The following is a 22,237-nucleotide window of genomic DNA, read 5'->3' as shown; positions in this document are numbered from 1 at the left end:
AGAGGGATAGATAAGAACAGATAGGAAGGGAGAGAGATGAGAAGAATCAAGTCTTTGTTGTGGCACCTTAGAGATTAAATTGCTTTCTCATATGTGCCTTAACCAGGGGTCTACAACAGAGCCAGTGACCCCTTGCTCAAGCCAGCAACCTTGGGCTTCAAACCAAAGACCTTTGGGATTCAAGCCAGCAACCTTTGGGCTTAAGCCAGCAACCCCGTGCTCAAGCTGATGAGCCCATGCTCAACCCAGATGAGCCTGCACTCAAGCTGGTGACCTCAGGGTTTTGAACCTGGGTCCTCTGTCTCCCAGTCTGATGCTTTATCCACTGTGCCACCGCCTGGTCAGGTGCATCTTCTATATCGAATCCACTATCAAGGGACACTTTGGTTGTTTTCATGTCTCGGCCACCATGAATAATGCTGCTATGAACAACAGAGTGCATGTGTCTTTGCGTACCAATGTTTTTGAGTTTTTTGTCTAGATAACCCAGTAAAGGGATTGATGGGTCATGTGGTAGTTCTGTTTTTAATTTTTTTGAGGAACCGCTATACTGCCTTACATAATGATTATACCATTTTTAATTTTTTGAGGTAATTCCATACTGTTTTCCACAGTGGCTGCACCAATTTGCATTCCCACTGACAGTGTGTGAGGGTTCCCTTTTCTCCATACTGTTGCCAAACCTTGTTTGTTGATTTATTGATGATAGCAATTCTGAGAAATGTGAGGTGATATATCATTGTGGTTTTAATTTGCTTTTCTCTGACGATAGTGATATTGAGCATCTTTTCATGTCTTTTGGTCATCTGTATGTCCTCTTTGGTAAGTGATCTAATCAGGTCCTCTGTCCATTTTTTTAAAAACTTTATTTATTCATTTTTAGAAAGGAGAGAGAGAGGGAGAGAGAGAAGGGGGAGAAGAGCAGGAAGCATCAACTCACATATGTGCCTTGACCGGGCAAGCCCAGGGTTTCAAACCAGCGACCTCAGCATTCCAGGTTGACACTTTATCCACTGCACCACCACAGGTCAGACCATTTTTTAAAAAATTTTATTGATTGATTTTAGCAAGAGAGAAAGAGAGAGCGACGGGAATATCAGTCTGTTCTGATATGTGCCCTCACCGGGGATTGAACTGGCAACCTCTGAGCATCCAAATGATGCTCAACCAACCGAGCTGGGATCTCTGTCCTTTTTTTGTTTGTTTGTTTTTAACAGAGACAGAGAGAGAGTCAGAGAGAGGGACAGACAGACAGGAACGGAGAGAGATGAGAAGCATCAATCATTAGTTTTTCGTTGCAACACCTTAGTTGTTCATCAACTGCTCTCTCACATGTGCCCTGACCATGGGCCTTCAGCAGACCGAATAACCCCTTGCTTGAGCCAGTGACCTTGGGCTCAAGCTGATGAGCTTTGCTCAAACCAGATGAGCCCATGCTCAAGCTGGCGACCTCAGGGTCTTAAACCTGGGTCCTCTGCATCCCAGTCCGACGCTCTATTCACTGCGCCACTGCCTGGTCAGGCTCTGTCCATTTTTTAATCTGACTGTTTTGGTGTTGAGTTGTATGAGTTCTTTATAAATTTTGGATATTAATCCCTTATCAGATGAGTTACTGGTGAATATGTTCTCCCATTCAGTGGATTGTCTTTTTGTTTTGTTGATGGTTTCCTTTGCTGTGTGTAAAAACTTTTTAGTTTGGTATAGTCTCGTTTGTTTGTTTTTTCTTTTGTTTCCTTTGCCTAAGGAGATATATCAGAGAAAATATAGCTAAGAAAAATTTCAGAGATTTTACTGCCTATGTTTTCTTTTGGGGGGGGGTTATGCAAATTTATTTGGAGGAAGGTACAAATGAAAGAACATAAGTGAGTGATTTGGTACAAGTTCTATAAAAGGTTAAGGTAGCTACAACATGCATTTACTGCTTTGGTGACCAAGGAAGTCACCCCCATGGCTATGGGAAGCCAGCCTAAGGCTTAGCTTTCTTCATGGTCTCCCAGGGTGTGCTTGTCAAAGAGATACTATGCCATGCCAGTTTCAGAAGCCCCCAACCTACGCAAGTTGGTTACATGGTCACCCAATTCTTTGATGAATTCCGCTTACTATTCAGGTAGTGAGTTTCAATGAAGTCACAAATGAGTATCATTTTTGTCAGTGGCCAGAGTGTACAATTCCAATAGTAACCAATTCACACCTTTTCCAAGTGCAATACACACTCCATTGTATTCAGCCCATTTTCCCAGTCATCATGATCTGGTGTCTTGATATCCTGAAGGAAAATTCAGCCACCTCGTTAGTTCTGCATCTCCATCAGTTTGTCAGCATATTCCCTCTCCTCAGGAGATTGGTGAAGAAAATATTTGGCAAATTTCTTTTTTTTTTTTTTTGACAGAGAGAGAGGGACAGATAGGGACAGAAAGACAGGAAGAAGATGAGAAGCACCAATTCTTCATTGCAGCTCCTTAGTTTTTCATTTATTGCTTTCTCATATGTGCCTTGAGTGGGGGGCTACACAGAGCAAGTGACCCCTTGCTCAAGCCAGCAACATTGGGTCCAAGCTGGTGAGCCTTGCTCAAACCAGATGAGCCCACGCTCAAGCTGGCGACCTCGGGGTTTCGAACCTGGGTCCTCCACGTTCCAGTCCAATGCTGTATCCACTGTGCCACCACCTAGTCCAGCGGCAAATTTCTTCAAAGCCACATCATTACTGCAAAGCAGTAAGACATGGACCGCTAGACATAGGAAGCATAGAGCTATACATTGATTTGAGTTGATGGCGGCTTCCTAGTCCTGGTGGTAGTTCTGGTACAGCTAGCTGCAAGGCAGACTTAGTTGTCATGGTGGGCAGCTGAGGAGAGCCAACTCTGCAGTGCTAGAGCAGTAGCCAGGAGGGTTCCAGAACACTGCAAGGTTGTGGCAGAAGGCTGGATCTGACTGAGCAGCTGTCTGGGATGGGGTCGAGCACCAGTTCCATCCAAGCACTGTTGAAGCAGGAAACTGAGGTGACTCTCTGTGAAGACTGTCCTGCCCGTGTTTATTTTCTTTCTTTCTCCCTTCCTTCCTTCCTTCCTTCCTTCCTTCCTTCCTTCCTTCCTTTCTTCTTCTTTCTTTCTTTCTTTCTCTCTAATTTTATTTATTGACTTTAGAGAGAGGAAAGAGAGAGCGAGAAAGGCAGGGTGGGAGGAGCAGAAAGCATCAACTCATTGTTGCTTCTTGTATGTACCTTAACTAGGCAAGCCCAGGGCTTCAAACTAGCAACCTCAGTGCTCCAGGTCAACAGTCCATCCACTGTGCCACCACAGGTCAGGCCTGCTCATGTTTTCTTAAAGAAAGATGTCCTTGCCTGATCTGTGGTGGCGCAGTGGATAAAGCATCGACCTGGAAATGCTGAGGTCGCCGGTTCGAAACCCTGGGCTTGCCTGGTCAAGGCACATATAGGAGTTGATGCTTCCAGCTCCTCCCCCACTTCTCTCTCTCTGTCTCTCCTCTGTCTCTCCCTCTCTCTGTCTCTCCCTCTCCTCTCTAAAATGAATAAATTTAAAAAAAATAATAAAAAAAAAAAAAAAGAAAGAAAGAAAGATGTCCTTGATGCTTTCTGAAGGAGATCAACCAGGATGGTGAAAGAACTAGAAATTATGTCACTTTGGGAACATTTAAAGAAATTGAGAAAGTTTTGCTTGGAAAAGAGAAAATTTAATGTGAACAAAAGTTCAGTTGAAATATTTGAAAAACTTCCATGTAAAAGAAGAGTTCAACTTATTTTGTATGGCCCAGAGGTAGGAGTATAGCCAACAGGTGGAAGCAACTTAGATATTATAGAGAGAATTAAAATGGTGAAATGCCTCCATATCCTAAGGTGCTATGATTCTGATTTTAGCCTTTATATTCTAAATTGCTAAAGGTTCCTTTAAAGAGTTTGGAAGACCAAATAAAATAGTTCAAGAAGAAGAGTCGCCTGAACAGGCGGTGGCGCAGTGGATAGAGCGTCGGACTGGAATACGGAAGGACCCAGGTTCGAGACCCCAGGATAGCCAGCTTGAGCATGGGCTCATCTGGCTTGAGCAAAAGAGCTCATCAGCTTGGACCCAGGGTCACTGGCTCAAGCGGAGGGTTACTCAGTCTGCTGAAGGCCTGCAGTCAAGGCACATATGAGAAAGCAATCAATGAACAACTATGGTGTCGCAACGAAAAACTGATTGATGCTTCTCATCTCTCTCCGTTCCTGTCTGTCTGTCCCTGTCTATCCCTCTATCTGACTCTCTCTCTTTGTCCCTGTAAAAAAAAAAAAAAAGAAGAAGAAGAGTCAAAGAAAAATAGTCCCCATGGTATAAGGGATTTTTTGGGGAAAGGAAAGGTCAAAATTTATTCTACTTTAGAATTAGAATTCCAAGTTATTAGTCACTATTTAAAATCAGGTCACGTCTGCCTGACTAGGCAGTGGTACAATGGATGGAACGTCAGCCTGAGATGCAGAGAACCTAGGTTTGAAACCCTGAAGTCGCGGGCTTGAGTACAGTGTTGCTGGCTTGAGTGTAGGATCATAGACATGATCCCTTGGTCACTGGCTTGAGCCCAAAGGTTGCTGGCTTGAGCCCAGGGTCACTGGCTTGAGCAAGGGGTCACTGGCTTGGCTAGAACCCCCCTGGTCAAGGCACCTATGAGAGAGCAATCAAGAACTAAGGAGCCACAACAAAGCATTGACGCTTCTCATCTCTCTCTCTCTTCCTGTCTGTCTGTTCCTATCTGTCCCTCTCTCTGTCTCTGTCAAAAAGAAAAAAATCAGATCATGCTTGGCCAGTGGTGGTGCAGTGGATAGAGCATCAACCTGGGATTCTGAGGTCCCAGATTTGAAACCCTGATGTCACTGGCTTGAGTGCAGGTTTATTCAGCTTGAGCAGGGGTGACTGGTTTGAGCATGGGATCATAGACATGACCCCTGGTTCTTAGCTTGAATCCCAAGGTCACTGGATTGAGCAAGGGGTCACTGGCTTAGCCAGAGCCCCCCAGACACATATGAGAAGTAATCAATGAACAAATAAAGTGATGAGTTGATACTTCTCATCTCTCTCCTTCCTGCCATCCTGTCTGTTTCTCTCTCTTGCTAAAAAATAAGGAAAAGAAAAGAAAAAATAATATTAGCCTCCCTTGAAAAGCTTCAGGTCTTTTTTTTTTTTTTTTTGAAGTGAGAAGCAGGGAAGCAGTCAGACAGACTCCCACATTTGCCCCAACGAGATCCACCCAACATACCCACCAGGAGGCAATGCTCTGCCCATCTGGGCCGTTGCTTTGTTGTAACTGGAGCCATTCTAGCACCTGAGGCAGAGGCCATGGAGCCATCCTCAGCACCCAGGCCAACTTTTCTCCAATAGAGCCTTGGCTGTGGGAGGGGAAGAGAGAGATAGAGAGAAAGGAGAGGGGGAGGGGTGGAAAAGCAGATGGGCGCTTCTCCTGTGTGCCCTGGCCGGGAATGAAATCCAGGATTTCCACACGCTAGTCTGACACTCTACTGCTGAGCCAACCAGCCAGGGCCAGGTCTTTTTTTTTTTTTAATTGATGTTTTAGAGAGAAAGGAAAAAGAGACAGAGACAGAAATATCAACTTGTTGGACTTGTTGTTCAGCTTATTCATACCATTGAATCCACAACCTCAGTACGTCAGGACAATGCTCCAACCAACTGAGCTACCAGGCTTCAGGTCTTTTCATTGCCATTTTAGCTCAGTTGATACTTCTGAGAGGTCATGTACTATTATTGATCAGACCTTTATTCATCAGGTATCTCTTGGTGTTTCTTCCTGCCTGCACAGGAGTGGTCTTCACCTTGCCTTGATGAGAAGCACAGGCTCGCTGTAAGGTTGTCTCCAGGAGTATTTTATGAGCCCAAAACTTTCCTGGATCACAGCTTTTCTAGGAGGTGGCCCAAGGGGACTTTAAACTTATGTTTGAGAGGGTTCTCCTTCCCACTACCCTCTGACTTCAGGGATCCCAGAATTAACTCAGTTGGGCCTGACATCTTAGCAGTGTAGAAAAAATGAGGGCAGATATAAAGCCATCTTTGCTCTTGCTTACCTCCATCAGATTGGAGAAAAAGAAGCATTACCACCTTCTCTAATGTGGTAGACACCAGATTATCTTCACTTTTCTCAACTACCAGGAAGGTTTTTAGGGATTAAGGTAGCTAGGAAAGTTAGAAAGAAACTCCTCTTTCACCAAGAGTTCTAGAATGTGGGAAGAATAAAACAAAGGATCCTTTTTGTCATGAAGCTGAACTGCAATGCCAGCAGTTTATGCTCCTGTCATGGTACGGTGTCAAGGCTGTCGTCTCAGATTGTTTATTTTCCCCGCAAAGCCATTTATGGCTCCACAGTTCTGTGAGGTGATTGCACCACTACTAGAAAAGTGCTCTCTTTTCCTTCTAGTTTTCTCTAGTTCTACTCCTAGGACCAAGTTTTAATTTCTTTCACTGATCAAGTGACCAGCCTTTCCTTTCTTTGTTACCCTGAAACCCTATCTTTCTAACTTTTAGCCTCTAGCACCAGATTTTGTGGTGAAATCACCATCAAGCATGGGGAGTTTCCTAGAAAAGTTCATTCTTTACTTGCTTTTGGTAATTGGGTAATCTGGTCATTCTGGTTGGCAGAAAACATGTTTACAGCTCTCCAGTGGCCATTGAACAGCTGGGAAAAGACAGGCACTGGATTCAGGAATCATTTTACTTTCCTGAAAAACAATATAATACTGAGATGGATTGAAATGATAACTTTTTTTGAATTTCCTTTCAGGGTCTTTGTAAGCATTGTAAGTATTTTTTCCCTTTCAGAATCTTTAGGTATTTACCCATGGTGAATGAAGTGGGTATTATCTCCATTTTATAGTTAGGGAAACAAAAGCCATGAGAAGTTAGAATGATTTGACCAGAGTTGTTCATAAAACCTAGGCTTCACATTTCTTTGACTTATAGTTTGGTGCTTTGAAACTTTTTATTTCCTCATCTTTTAACTGGGAAGATACAGATTCAACTTGAAGGGAATCATGGGATTGAATCATGTTCATTTCTGTCTTTTAACAGGCTGCTGCCGGACCCCTTGACATGTCTCTACCTTCCACACCAGACATTAAAATCAAAGAAGAGGAGCCAGTAGAGGTGGACTCATCCCCACCTGACAGCCCTGCCTCTAGCCCATGCTCCCCGCCACTCAAGGACAAGGTAAACTTCTCTACTAAGAGTCATCCCAAAAGTTAATTAATAGATTATATTTTGATTCATTAGTTGTATAAATAGTGTGTGAAACAGGAGGATTGAGTATATTCAAATAAATGTTAGGTTTTTTTAGAAGATTTATGTAAATTACACCTATTTTGTAACCTAGCAGTTTTACTTCTGAGACTGTGTGGAAGTGAAGTGAAATTAGCGCATATGTTCACCCAAAGAAGTGTATGAGAATGTTCATAACAATTGTATTGATAAGTCCAGTAAAATACCTGGTAGTCCATCAACAAGAAAATGAATAAATAAAGCATAGTATGTTTATAAAATGGAATACTACATGGCATTAAAAAAGAATGAAAATACACAGCAACATGGGTGAATTTCACAAATGTTATATTGAACACCAAAATAATTCAGACACAGAAGTATATACTATATGATTTTATTTACATCAGGTTCAAGAAGAGGCAAAAATATTTGATGGTGATAGAGCTCAATAATGTTTAACCTCTTTTGAGGAAAGGTATAGATGGGAAGGGATGCAGGAGAACCTGGGGGGATGGGCTCTGTCTTGCTTTTACATATGTAAAAAGTCATTTAGTTGTATCTTTTAAATTAATGCACTTTATTGTGTTTCTGTTGTACTTCACTTAATAAGTAAAAAAAAAAACTATATAGTTTATAAACTGGACATTAAGCAATTTAGGAAAAACATCTTTCCAGAAGGAAGTCTTCTAGTGACTTAAAGGCACTATCTACTAGGATTCTGAGTATTTTTTAAAGGAAACTTTTTACAAAGTGATATTTTTTATAATTTTTTTCAAATATAAAGTGTACAGGAAAGTACATAAATTTTAAGAATACAGCTCACTAACTTCACAAAGTTTATAGCCCTTGTAACCAGCACCCAGATATTATCAGAACCTCAGAAGTCCGTTCATACCTCCTTCCAGTCTCCACTGCTCTACTGGTAGTTATTAAGTTTAATATATACTTTGAATAGAGCATCTTATGCCTCATTTTAACTCCCTCCAAATTTAGTTTGATAACTTCCCAAAACTACTCCCTCCATAAGCATTACAACCTTGCCTTCTCTACTTTTCATTGGCAACCAGATTCTAGAGGCTGTTTGGAGATGTTTTCGTGGCCAGTGTGGCCACTGGCAACATAAGATCCTAATAACTTAAAAATAAGAAGCAGTTTGTTTGATTGCATTATGATCATTATTTAAACTTCTATAGCCCTTTTTTCCCCTTTCTTTAGCAAGAGAGAGAGAGTAAGACAGACAGACAGAAAAGACAGGAAGGGAGAGAGATGAGAAGCGTCAACTTGTAGCTGTGGCACCTTAGTTGTTCCTTGATTGCTTCTCATATGTGTCTGACCAGGGAGCTCCAGCCAAGCCAGTGACTCCTTGCTCAAGCCAGTGACCATGAGGTCGTGTCTGTGATCCCACACGCAAGCCGAGACCTGGAGCTCAAGCTGCTAAGCTTGCGCTCAGGCCGGCAACCTCAGGGTTTCGAGCCTGAGTCCTCAGTATTCCAGGTTGATGTTCTACCCAGTGTCCCACCACCTGGTCAGGCTCCATAGCCCTTTCTTAAAGAAAATACTGGAAAAAAAAAAAAAAGAAAATACTGGGTTGCCTTATCACCTGTCTTATACCTGCCTTTTCCCTTAAGGGATCACAGGACACTCAGGCATCAAGTTTAGAATGACAGTATCTAGATTGTGAAAAATCATAAAAAATTTTAGAATGTATATGATACTATACTGCTTCTACAAAGATTTACAGTGGATTTTCAACTGTCATGTCATTCACATAGCCATCATCCCTAATGAAAGGGAGATAGCCAAAAGGTCCTAACTTAGCATTTTCTGAATGGGTGAGTGAGGTACGGTCCATGAGTCATGTTAATGCTCTTTCCAATAAATTTGTACTAGATTTTACCAGCGACATATTTCCCAATAAGCAGCTCCTTAAAGCATTTTGTGATCTGTTGGTTTCTTCTCCCCAGGAGGTGGCCCCTAAGCCTGTTGTGATCTCTACCCCAACACCTACCATTGTACGCCCCGGCTCCCTGCCTCTCCACTTGGGCTATGATCCACTTCACCCAACCCTTCCCTCCCCAACCTCTGTCATCACACAGGCTCCACCATCCAACAGGCAACTGGGGTAAGTAAAAAGCAGAGAGAAATAAGCCTGAATCTTTTTCTACTTTGTGAAATTATTTGCTAAAACAGCAAGTGATTTTTGTTGTTGTTGGGTTTTGGGGTTTTTTTTAAATTTATTTATTTATTTTATTTTTTTGAGAGAGAGGCAGGGAGAAAGAGAGAGACAGGAACATCGAGCTGCTCCTATATGTGTCCTGACCAGCGAACCAAACCGGCAACCTTTGCACTCCAGGACAATGCTCCAGCCAACCAAGCTATCTGGCCAGGCTTAATTTTTATTGATTTTTAGAGAGACAGAGAGAGGAGGGGAGAGAGAGGGGGGAGAGAGAAGGGAAACATTTGTTGCTCCACTTCGTTGTGCATTTTTTGGTTGCTTCCCGTGTGTGCCCTGACCAGAGATCGAACCCATAACCTTTTTGTTTCAGGACAACCCTCTTAACTGACTGAGCTAACTGGACAGGGCCAACTGCAAGTGTTTTTGAATACTCAAGGAATATGAGTCACTGAGCTTGTCTCTCAAAATAAAAATTTTCCCCCATGAACACACACCTGTATGTTTTGTGTAGACCAGCAGGTATTCATTTGTTTGTCTATTCATCTTCACTCCTGGCACAGCCTGTACGGATTTCATAATGGCTGACTTGAGACCCTGTCCGTAGGTACCCATTGAGTGAAGAGGTTATTGTCAGGATTCTGCCTTTTGAGGTATATTGTTCTGTGGACCCACTAGGAATAATACAAAGGGACATATTTTTGGACAGGGTAGAGCAAAATGTGGAAAGGAATAAGAGAAACTTACTTATATTTGTCTATCATATGATATAAATCAGCTTTGCAAAATGACAACTTTGGTCCAGGTCTCCCTTGCCTAAGGCAAGACATAATTTATACATGGCAGTGATAGAGATGTTTACTTAATTGTTCAAAAACCTTTTTTTTTTTTTTTTTTTTTTTTTTTGCAAGAGAGAAACAGACAAGAAGGAAGAGAGTTGAGAAGCATCAGCTCATAATTGGGTCACTTTTGTTGTTCATTGATTGCTTTTCATATGTGCCTTGACCAGGGGGCTTCAGCCAAGCCAGTGACCCCTTGCTCAAGCCAGCGACCTTGGGCTTCAAGCCAGAGACCATGGATCATGCCAATGATTTCATGCTTAAGCTGGCAACCCCACACTCAAGCTAGTGACCCCAAGCTCAAGCCAGCAATCTTGGGGTTCCAAACCTGGGACCTCAGTGTCCCAGGTCGATGTTCTATCCACTGTGCTGCCACCTGTTAGGCTGTTCAAAACTCTTAATAGGGCCCTGGCCGGTTGGCTCAGTGGTGGAGCGTCGGCCTGGCGTGCGGAGATCCCGGGTTCAATTCCTGGCCAGGGCACACAGGAGAGGTGCCCATCTGCTTCTCCACCCCTCCCCCTCTACTTCCTCTCTCTTTCTTCCCCTCCTGCAGCCAAGGCTCCATTGGAGCAAAAGATGGCCCGGGCACTGGGGATGGCTCCTTGGCCTCTGCCCCAGGCGCTAGAGTGGCTCTGGTCGTGACAGAGCGATGCCCCGGATGGGCAGAGCATCGCCCCCGGTGGGCGTGCCGGGTGGATTCCGGTTGGGCGCATGCAGGAGTCTGTCTGACTGCCTCCCCGTTTCCAGCTTCAGAAAAATACAAAAACAAAAACAAAAACAAAAAAAACCTCTTAATAGGATTAGCTTCCCACCTTTTTGAGTTCATTGATGTTTGCTTAATTTTCAAGGTGTAAAGATCTGCCCTGACTGGTTAGCTCAGTTGGTTCGAGTATTGTTGTAAAATGACAAGTTTGTAGGTTCTGTCCCCAAACAGAGCACACACTGGAAACAACCAGTGAATGCACGACTGAATGGAACAACAAATGAATGCTTCCCTTCCCCCTCCCCTCTCTCTCCCTTTCTCTCTCTTTCTCTCTAAATTAAGCCCTGGCTGGATAGCTCAGTTGGTTGAAGCTTCGTCCTAAAGTGCAGAGGTTGCCAGTTCCATCCCCATTCAGGGCACATGCAGGAGCAGCTCAGTGTGTTCCTGTCTCTCCCTGCCTCTCTCTTTCAAAAAAAAAAAAAAAAAAAAAAGACCTCATAGCACTCCCTGCTTTTTCTACCTTCATGAGGGTATCAAGTTTTACAATGCTGCCCTTTAGCTTCCCTAACTAGGGAAGACTGAAAAATCTGCTTTATAATAGGAAAAGATCCATAGGCTAAAGCAGGGGTCTCAAACTCAACTCAGCATGTGGGCCACAGAGCAAGATCACAGCCGATTGGCAGGCCGCACTAGGTCTACAAAAGGCAACTGTTACGCAACACTTTTCTCACTGCAGTTGAAAACAAAAAAAAATCAGTACAAAATTGTTCGGCGGGCCGCGAGTTTGAGACCCCTGGAAAGGGTCTCTATTATGAGCATTTCACTTCCTCTGTCCTCTAGGTCTCCTACTGGCTCCCTTCCTCTCGTCATGCATCTTGCCAATGGACAGACCATGCCTGTGCTGCCAGGGCCTCCGGTTCAGATGCCTTCTGTTATATCGGTGAGCTCTGTAGTTAGGACAGCCAGCCATACCAACACACAATCCCTCCCTTCCACCTGAATGCTCCTGAACACACATGAGCCCCAGGGAAACGTGGGCTCTGGTCTGTATTAGTGCGCATGCAACCTCCCCAAACATTTCACTAACTCTGCCAATCTAGTACTATGGAACACTAGACAAAGACTCATCTGGGCAATTGACTTCTGATCTAGAAATTGATCTTGCCAACCTGCTGATTGGTTGGTTTCACTTGGCACTTAGCACCTCCCAAATTACCCACCACTTCCTTCAACATACAGCCCCAGCCTTCCCCATAGAGATTGTCCTAGTACTGAGGGTCAGATTCTCTACACTGTAGTGCTCCATGGGGGGATGTTATTTCCCAGGATCCCTGCATGCCCTACGGGCAGGTTGCACAGAACAGGCCCTGAAGTGCCAATTTCAAAATCACTGCATTTGGGGAAGCTGTTGCCCCACCAATACTATTATGTTCCCTTCTGGTTTTTCTTCCTTCTCTCGATCCAGCTGGCCAGGCCTGTGTCTATGGTGCCCAATATTCCTGGTATCCCTGGCCCACCAGTTAACAGCAGTGGTTCCATTTCTCCCTCTGGCCAACCTATACCATCAGAAGCCAAGATGGTAAGTACATTCCAGCCTAGGGCAACATTGGCCCTTTCTGAAAGAAGTGTTATCAGCCTAGGTTTTTCAAGTGAGCCAAGCAAGGGAACCTTCTGGGACTTGGCAAAGCTAAAGATACCCTGTTGTAAGGTCTGTAGAAAAAAAGACCCCGATATAGTACTCTCATATCGTCCCTTCCACCTTTAGAGCCTGTTACACAGACCATGGCAGTGAAGAGCAGCACAGATTGTTTGGAGGGGAACACTTGCTGTTTCAGTTCCAGGATGACAGATGGAGGGTGGATGAGTGGGCAGTAGAGCTGGCCAAGAGGTGAATAGCTGTGTAACCAGCACCTGGCCAGGTTCCAGGAGAGAGACTTCATCTGGACTATTGCTTCAACAACCCCCACCCTCCAACTGTGCCCAGGATGATAGCCAGGGAATAGAGTAGGCATTTTAGGGTTCCAGGTGCACACTCTCCCTGTCATTTTCTTTTAATTCCTCTGTTAAGGGAAAGTTGGTGTGGAAATTTTAGCTATCTGTAAGGTCAGTAATAAAATCCAAGCCTACCCTTGATAGACTCTCACCTTTGACAAGCTTTGTTTTTTTATCTTTCCCCACAGAGACTAAAAGCCACCCTAACCCACCAAGTTTCCTCAATCAATGGTGGTTGTGGAATGGTGGTGGGTACTGCCAGCACCATGGTGACAGCCCGTCCTGAGCATAGCCAGATCCTCATCCAGCACCCTGATGCCCCATCCCCTGCCCAGCCCCAGGTCAGTTGGGCCATTGGATCGGGAGCCAGCTGTCACCATTGCTCTTTATGTCCTGTATATTTCAAGAAGCAGAACAATTAGAGAATGGATTTCAGCTTTCTGGGCATCTTCCTGTGCTTTGGTTCTTGTTGGCAACTGGACAGCAGCACAATGTACCATTCTTTATCTGCCCTTGTGTTATACACACATGTAAACAGACTAAATAATGCAGAACTGTCATGGAGGAGGTCTTAATTTTTGTTTGTTGTTGTTTATATGTGAATGATGTATCTGTAGAACCCTCTAAGATATTGACAGAACCTCACTTCGGTCCACTTTCTGCACCAAAGGATGTTCTCCTAGTCTCTTTCCCATCTATTAAGTATTTACAAAAAAACTTACTTGATTAGATTTTGCAGCAAATATCAGTAATATATTAACATTATGTGATGTCACAGTATTAAGATGACTCGGTAAACAAACAAACGCAAAAATACACTTTTTCCTTATCAATTTAATCCCATAAGACAGAGCAGCCCCATTTAAATGCCCAGTTGTTTTCTCAAGGAGGCATCAGTTTTAGTAAATTTCTTTGAAAACTAAATAGGCCTCAGTTATGTATTATCTGTACTGAACAGGTGACAACACCTGAGATCCATTTCTAGAGTTACACCTTTTGCCCAGCCTGACTGATGTTGCCACCTGCTTTGTCAGTTGCCACCAATGTCCTAACATTTAATGGCCATATGCTGCCTTAAAGCTTGGCCAATAACAAACCTTCATTTGAGTTTTCTTGTTGGAAGCTAAGCCTGCCCGCCCTCATGTATCCCCTTCTGATGTTGGTCCCTGGAGGTGGTAGAACAATAGCCCCTTGCCCAAGTTGTGCTGCTTTGCCTCTTGAGGAAATGATATGACTTCCTTTTCAGTCACCACTGATTCTTTTCCTTCCCATTCTTCCCTTTCTCTCAGCCTGTTCATTAACCTCCATTCCCTGCATGAGTTTCTTAGTTGCCTATGAGAGAATAGGAACCTGTCATTGCCTTTTCTCCATACTTGGTAAAGCACCAGTCTTTATATGTGGTCCGTTGAGCTCAAGAGAAAGAGGAAATTTTAAATCTCAAGAGTGAGAAGCACCTGACCAGGCAGTGGCACAGTGGATAGAGTGTTGGACTGGGATGTGGAGGACCCAGATTTGAAACCCCAAGGTCACCGGCTTGAGCACGGGCTTATCTGGTTTGAGCAAAGCTCACCAGCTTGGACCCAAGGTCGCTGGCTTGAGCAAGGGGTTACTTGGTCTGCTGAAGACCCACAGTCAAGGCACATATGAGAAAACAATCAATGAACAACTAAGATGTTGCAATGAAAAACTGATGATTGATGCTTCTTATCTCTCTCCGTTCCTGTCTGTCTGTCCCTATCTATCCCTCTCTCTGACTCTCTCTGTCTCAGTAAAAAAAAAAAAAGAGTGAGAAGCAGTGACCCAAGACCTCTCACTCATTAAATTAAGTTTGAAATTTCCTTCCCAGTATTCTTTTTTTGGGAAAGATATTAGTCTGAATAAATAAAATTATCTTTTAATGAAGAATATGATTCAGTAGGGCCTAAAGGAGAATATAAGATTCTATTTTGGGGGCCTGGCTGGTTCAGTGGTAGAGCATCGCTCGGCATGTGGATGTCCTGAGTTCCATTAATGGGCTTGCTGGGTGGATCTCGGTCAGGGTGCATGCGGGGGGTCTGTCTCTCTACCTCTCCTCCTCTCACTGAATAAAAAAATATATATATATATTTTTAAGAGAAACAGACAGAAAGTGAGAGAGATAGGAATTACCAACTCATAGTTGCAGCACCTTAGTTATTCATTGATTGCTTCTCATATGTGCCTTGACCAAAGGGCTCCAGTCAAGCTAGTGACCCCTTGGCTCAAGCCAGTGGCTATGGGCTCAAGCCATTGACCATGAGATCATATCAGTGATCCCATGCTCAAGCTGGCAACCCTGTGCTCAAGCTGAATGAGCTTGTGCTCAAGCCAGCAACCTTGGGGCTTTGAACCTGGGTCCTCAGTGTCCCAGGTTGATGCTTTATCCACTGAGCCACCACGGGTCAGTATGAGCTTTTATAAGCTCATACTTATTCTCTTGCAACTGATGTGAGCTTTGGCATTTGGAAACTATTAAATAGATATTCCCTAATAGCAACAGATCTAGAATGAATTTATTTTTGGCATTATTTTACCTTATATAGTTTCTTTTCTACAGATGGTTTTACCTTTCTACATTTTAATTTTTGCCACTATTATGAAATTGGTCTATCTTCTCTGAAAATATATCAGCTCACAGAAAGGCAAGATGACCCAAAAGTGTTTTAGTGTAAAAGAACATCAGACTAAAGTTTAAAGACAATCCTATGTCACCAATTTGTAAAGGGATTAAAAAATGCTTTTCTGTTTAAAAAATAGCAAACAACATGCCAGGACTGTGGTGGCACAATAGTTACAGCATTGACCTGAAATGCTGGAGTCACTGGCTCGAAACCCTGGGCTTACCAGGTCCAGGCATATATGACCAGCAAGCAGTGAACAACTAAAGTGAAGCAACTATGAGTTGAAACTTCTTATTCCCTTCCCTCTTGTCTCTATAAAATCAATAAATAAAATCTTTTAAAAAACAACAACAAAACAAACAATAAACAGGATGAGGGAAGGGTTGATGAGAATGATTAATAACTGATTATAAATAAAAATATACGAATCCATAGCTCTCCATAATAGCTTTATTCTCGCTTAGCAGTAAAATCTTTTCTTCTTTTCTGAGATTTATTGTAGCATCCAGTTGTTTGTATATATTGCTTGTCCAAATCGGTGATTTGTAAGCTTTTTTATTCCAGTCTTGCTAAAAGTTCCTGATGCCCTCCTTTATGATTTCCCTGCCTATAAGATTTCCCTGGTTTTTTTTTTTTGTTGTTGTTGTTGTTGTTTTTACAGAGACAGAGAGAGAGTCAGAGAGAGGGATAGACAGGGACAGACAGACAGGAATGGAGAGAGATGAGAAGCATCAATTATTAGTTTTGTTTTGTTTTTTGTTTTTGTATTTTTCTGAACTTGGAAACGGTGAGGCAGTCAGACAGACTCCCGCATGCGCCCAACCGGGATACACCTGGCATGCACACCAGGGGGAGATGCTCTGCCCATCTGGGGCGTCGCTCTGTTGAGACCAGAGCCACTCTAGAGCCTGAGGCAGAGGCCACAGAGCCATCCTCAGCACCCGGGCCAACTTTGCTCCAATGGAGCCTTGGCTGCGGGAGGGGAAGAGAGAGGAAGGAGAGGGGGAGGGGTGGAGAAGCAGATGGGCGCTTCTCCTGTGTGCCCTGGCCGGGAATTGAACCCAGGACTCCTGCACGCCAGGCCGACGCTCTACCACTGAGCCAACCGGCCAGGACGAATCATTAGTTTTTTGTTGCAACACTTGAGTTGTTCATTGATTGCTTTCTCATATGTGCCTTGACTGCGGGCCTTCAGCAGACCGAGTAACCCCTTGCTCAAGCCAGCGAACTTGGGTCTTTGCTCAAACCAGATGAGCCCATGCTCAAGCTGGCGACCTCGAGGTCTCAAAACTGTGTCCTCTGCATCCAAGTCCGATGCTCTATCCACTGCGCCACCGCCTGGTCAGGCAAGATTTCCCTATTCTTTTTTTTTTTTCCCTATTCTTAAGAAACAAAAAGTGATTCTAGTTTCATTTTGTCTGTCTCAGAAATAATCAGTTTCCAACTGAACTGTGGTTGTGTAAGTATGGGACTGAGAGGACTGGAAAGCAGTGGGAGGCAGAATGAGGAACAGCTACGAAAGTGAAGCTAAGGGACCTAGTGATGAGACTTGCTGGGGTTACAGAGACTGGTACATCCCTTTACCAGATCTTACTAATATTCTTAAGTGTCAGGTTTAAAAAGGATTGACATTCCTTGCAAGTAACTCCTCTTCCTTTCTGGTGAACAGGTCTCACCAGCCCAGCCCACTCCTAGTACAGGAGGGCGACGGCGGCGCACCGTGGATGAAGATCCAGATGAGCGGCGGCAACGCTTTCTGGAGCGCAACCGGGCTGCAGCCTCTCGCTGCCGTCAAAAGCGGAAGCTGTGGGTGTCCTCCCTAGAGAAGAAGGCAGAGGAACTCACGTCTCAGAACATTCAGCTGAGTGTGAGTGGGTCGTGGATTATTATTGGAATTGTTGAATTTTTATTTTAATTGATCGATTGATTGATTTTAGAGAGAGAAGAAAGGAAGGGAGAGAGAGAGACATTGATTTGTTCCACTTATTTATGCATTCATTGGTTGATTCTTGTATGTGCCCTGGCCAGGGTTGGAACCTGCAACCTTGGTGTATCAGGACAACGCTGTGATCAACTGAGCTACCCAGCCAGGGCTGGATGGTTGAATTTTGAAACTGCGGTTGAATCCGAAAAAAGTGGGACAGTATAATAGAAGATGGTAATTCTTTAAATTAGGACAGATCCAGTAAATGTTCCAGGCAGAATGCAGAAAGCATCTCTTGTAGTCAGAGTTGAAATCTCTTCTCCAGGAATTGGAAAAGATGCCATCTATTCCCAAATCCGCTGCTAGAATGAGTCGTTCATAGACCCATTTGGATGACAGAAATTAGATTAAGCACCCCAGGGTGCTTTTTGAAGTCAATAGTAGATTCTGACTGGGGTCCTTGAACACACAAAGGGAAATGTATTTGCCCCCAGATAATACAGCAGCTTAATAAGAGAAAGAAAGAGCCTTGGCCAGCTCAGTTGGTTGGAGCATCGACCTGATGCACATAGGTTGCCAGTTCAATCGCCAGTCAGGGCACATACTAGAATCAACCAATGATGCATAAATAAGTGGAACAACAAATCAATGTTTCTCTCTCTCTCTCTCCTCCCTTCCCCTCTCTCTGAAATCAATCAAAAAGAAAAGAAGAAGAGAAGAACCACCTGTCTAGGTGGTGGCACAGTGGATAGAGCACTGACTTGGGACACTGAAGACCCAGGTTTGAAACCCTGAGGTTGCAGGCTTGAGTGCAGGCTCACCAGCTTGAGCATGGGGTCGCCTGCTTGAGTGTGGGATCATAGACATGACCCCATGGTCTCTGGCTTGAGCCCTTCTCTGACATGAAGCCCAAGGTAACTGGCTTGAGCAAGGGGTCACTGGCTCAGCTATAGCCCCCCAGTCAAGGCACATATGAGAAAGCAATCAGTGAACAACTAAGGTGCTGCAACTACGAATTAATTCTTCTCATCTCTCTCCTTTCCTGTCTGTCCTTGTTTTTCTCTTGTGCTCAAAAAGAAAAAAAAAAGAAATTTTTCATTATAAGGCAATATATACAGGGGTGGGCAAAAGTAGGTTTACAGTTGTAATACAAATAAATATTACAATAATTAATAAATAATAATACAAGAATACGCTTTCAGTCCTACTCGGCTGGCTCAGTGGATACGTCCTAGGTTTGATCCCTGGTCAGGGCACACATGAGAAGCAATCATCTGCTTCTCTCCTCTACTCTTTCCCCCTTCTATATCTCTCCCCCTCTCACATTCAGTGGCTCGCTTGATTTGAACATCTGCCCTGGGCACTGAGGATAGCTGGATTGATTCAAGCATTGGCCCCAGACGGGGGTTGCCAGGTGGATCCCAATCAGGACCCATGGGAGTCTGTCTATCTATCTTTGCTCATCTCACATTTAAAAAAAAAAAGAGCCTGGCCCTGGCCGGTTGGCTCAGCGGTAGAGCGTCGGCCTGGCGTGCGGGGGACCCAGGTTCAATTCCCGGCCAGGGCACATAGGAGAAGCGCCTATTTGCTTCTCCACCACCCCCCTCCTTCCTCTCTGTCTCTCTCTTCCCCTCCCGCAGCCAAGGCTCCATTGGAGCAAAGATGGCCCGGGCGCTGGGTATGGCTCCTTGGCCTCTGCCCCAGGCGCTAGAGTGGCTCTGGTCACGGCAGAGCAACGCCCCGGAGGGGCAGAGCATCGCCCCCTGGTGGGCAGAGCGTCGCCCCTGGTGGGCGTGCCGGGTGGATCCCGGTCGGGCACATGCGGGAGTCTGTCTGACTGTCTCTCCTCGTTTCCAGCTTCAGAAAAATACAAAAAAAAAAAAAAAAAAAAAAAAAAGAGCCTGACCAGGAGGTGGCGCAGTGGATAGAGCGTCGGACTGGGATGCGGAAGGACCCAGGTTCGAGACCCCGAGGTCGCCAGCTTGAGTGCAGACTCATCTGGTTTGAGCAAAGCTCACCAGCTTGGACCCAAGGTCGCTGGCTCAAGCAAGGGGTTATTCGGTCTGCTGAAGGCCCACGGTCAAGGCACATATGAGAAAGCAATCAATGAACAACTAAGGTGTTGCAACGCGCAATGGAAAAACTAATGATTGATGCTTCTCATCTTTCTCCATTCCTGTCTGTCTGTCCCTGTCTATCCCTCTCTCTGACTCACTCTCTGTCTCTGTAAAAAATAAATAAATAAAAATTTTAAAAAAAGAAGGTTTTATGTAATCACAACTGTAGATCTACTTTTGCCCACTCCTGTATTTATATATAACATATGTAATGTACACATATACACACAGAGGGGTGTGGAAGAAAAACAAAGTTCTTGTTCAGTGTGCCTTCCCAGACACATTCTCTTCCCTGTAGGTAAGTTTGATGTGTATCTGCCAGACATATATGTATTTCTAAATATTATTTTCATTTATACTTTTTGTAGGGGAATTATGGAGGGATTATGTGTTTTAACATAAATAGGTAATAGTATCTCCTAGAGATCTGGCCATGTATATAGAAGATCTACCTCATTATTTGAAATAGCTGTATAGTAGTACATTCTATAGTGTGGTTTTATATAAGGTATAGATATTTATAATATTTCTAATTTTTTGCTAGAACAGCAATACTGAAGTAAACATTGTATGTACTTGGATAGTTCTGTTAAATATTATAGATTCATAGAAGTAGGCTTTCATAGTCAAAGGACATTTGCATTATTAATTTTGTTATACTCATCCTAAACAGGAGTAATTTTTCTTTTGTAAATCCCTACTTTACTCTGTAAGCAGCTTCTGTCATTGAATTCATGACTATACTGGCCCTGAGCTATCTTAAGTCTTGTTGGGTCATAAATCTCCCAGATTCGGAGGAGAAAATCTAGGCAGCATTGTGTCATTACTTTGAGAGATAGTCACTGGGTGTTAAAGAGTGGAGGATGAATTTTCTTGATACTGTTTTCTTCCCTCCCTTCTCAGAATGAAGTCACATTACTACGCAATGAGGTGGCTCAGTTGAAACAGCTACTGTTAGCTCATAAAGACTGCCCAGTCACTGCACTACAGAAAAAGACCCAAGGCTATTTAGGTGAGTGGTGCACCTATGCAAGGTCAGTCAGTAAACTGCATATACTGAGTGTCTCAACTGTAATTTTATAACTCCAGTGTGAATGTTCTGGGGGTTCTAGACTGATGAGTGAGCAGCCTTTGTGGAGAAGCCAGTCCTACAGAAAACTTTTTTTGATAATAATATACTGTAGCATTATCCTAATTACCTATCACAGTTGGAGATAAAGGGTGGCTATGTTTATTGGGTGCCTACTTTGTGTTAGGCACTTGCCCATCTTTCCAGTTCTCTTATGAAGTAGATATGTAATCTTCATTTACACACAAGAAGACTGCACTCAGATTAGTCACTTACCTGACCTTATGTCAGCATGAAGTAGAAGAACTGGGATTCATATCCAGGTGTTCCTTATTTTAAAGACAATACCTTGGCCTCAGAGGATATACACAGCAGGTGTTACATTAAGGATTGTTAAGCATTATGATCTGGGGCTATATTTTATCTTTCTAATAATGGGCTGATGTTGGCTTCATTTCGTAGTCTATGAGCACACATAAATAGTTACAGAAGAAGATGGCCACAGAGCTTTTCTCAGGACAAGCACAATCTTAAAATCAAAGTTATTATGAATAATTTGCTTATGGATGGTAAATGATAGATAATGTCATTTTCTTTTACAAATTAAATAAATTCATAGAAATATTGGCTATCAAATTTTGATATATTATTTATTTTTCCACTGTCTATCATTTCACAGATGTGTTCCCATAGAAAATGGGTAACCACATCACCAATTTTAAATATCTCTGTTTAAATTTTAATTTTAATATGTACTTCAGGGTTCATTCATTTACTAAGCAGATGTTGATCGAGCCTTTTCTGTGTCAGGCACTGTTTTACATGCAGAGGATGTAGTAGGGAACCAAATAGATTAAATTAAATTCCCTGCCCTTGAGGGGCTTATATTTTAGTGAGACAGACAATAAACGAGATAAATAGGTATAATATATGGTATATTAGAGTAAATGCTTTTTTTTTTTTCTGAAGCTGGAAACAGGGAGAGATAGTCAGACAGACTCCCGCATGCGCCCGACCGGGATCCACCTGGCACGCCCACCATGGGGCGACGCTCTGCCCACCAGGGGGCGATGCTCTGCCCATCCTGGGCGTCGCCATGTTGCGACCAGAGCCACTCTAGCGCCTGAGGCAGAGGCCACAGAGCCATCCCCAGCGCCCGGGCCATTTTTGCTCCAATGGAGCCTCGGCTGCGGGAGGGGAAGAGAGAGACAGAGAGGAAGGCATGGCGGAGGGGTGGAGAAGCAAATGGGTGCTTCTCCTATGTGCCCTGGCTGGGAATCGAACCCGGGTCCTCCGCACGCCAGGCCGACGCTCTACTGCTGAGCCAACCGGCCAGGGCTTAGAGTAAATGCTTGGGAGAAAAAATAGAACAGGGAAGAGAAATATGAAATGTTGACAGCTTTTGATGCTTGAAACTTTTGATGAGGTGGCTTTGAATAAAGACTGGGACATGTATTGGAGCTCAGTTTTGGCAAGCTGAGTTTAAGAAGCCTGTTAGTCTTGAAGGTAGAGTCAGGCAGGCAGCTGG

General features: G+C 43.8%; 1 protein-coding gene and 1 pseudogene across 1 annotated transcript in view; one reads left to right on the top strand and one right to left on the bottom strand.

The window, feature by feature from the left end:
* ATF7 (activating transcription factor 7) overlaps positions 1 to 22,237 on the top strand; it is a 144,451-nt gene that overhangs the window by 116,690 nt on the left and 5,524 nt on the right. The window contains exons 5-11 of the mRNA XM_066369604.1: positions 7,065 to 7,202; positions 9,218 to 9,375; positions 11,809 to 11,908; positions 12,434 to 12,547; positions 13,149 to 13,301; positions 17,269 to 17,466; positions 20,544 to 20,652. Of these exons, the coding sequence (XP_066225701.1) occupies positions 7,065 to 7,202; positions 9,218 to 9,375; positions 11,809 to 11,908; positions 12,434 to 12,547; positions 13,149 to 13,301; positions 17,269 to 17,466; positions 20,544 to 20,652 (970 nt within the window). The remainder of the gene's footprint in view (positions 1 to 7,064; positions 7,203 to 9,217; positions 9,376 to 11,808; positions 11,909 to 12,433; positions 12,548 to 13,148; positions 13,302 to 17,268; positions 17,467 to 20,543; positions 20,653 to 22,237) is intronic.
* Positions 1,974 to 6,070, bottom strand: LOC136393940 (ferritin heavy chain pseudogene; annotated as a pseudogene).

This window comes from Saccopteryx leptura, chromosome 2 (assembly GCF_036850995.1).
Source record: "Saccopteryx leptura isolate mSacLep1 chromosome 2, mSacLep1_pri_phased_curated, whole genome shotgun sequence".
In the NCBI taxonomy this organism is placed as follows: Eukaryota; Metazoa; Chordata; class Mammalia; order Chiroptera; family Emballonuridae; genus Saccopteryx; species Saccopteryx leptura.
Note: the sequence above shows the minus strand (reverse complement) of the source record. Positions and strands in the feature narration are given on the sequence as shown.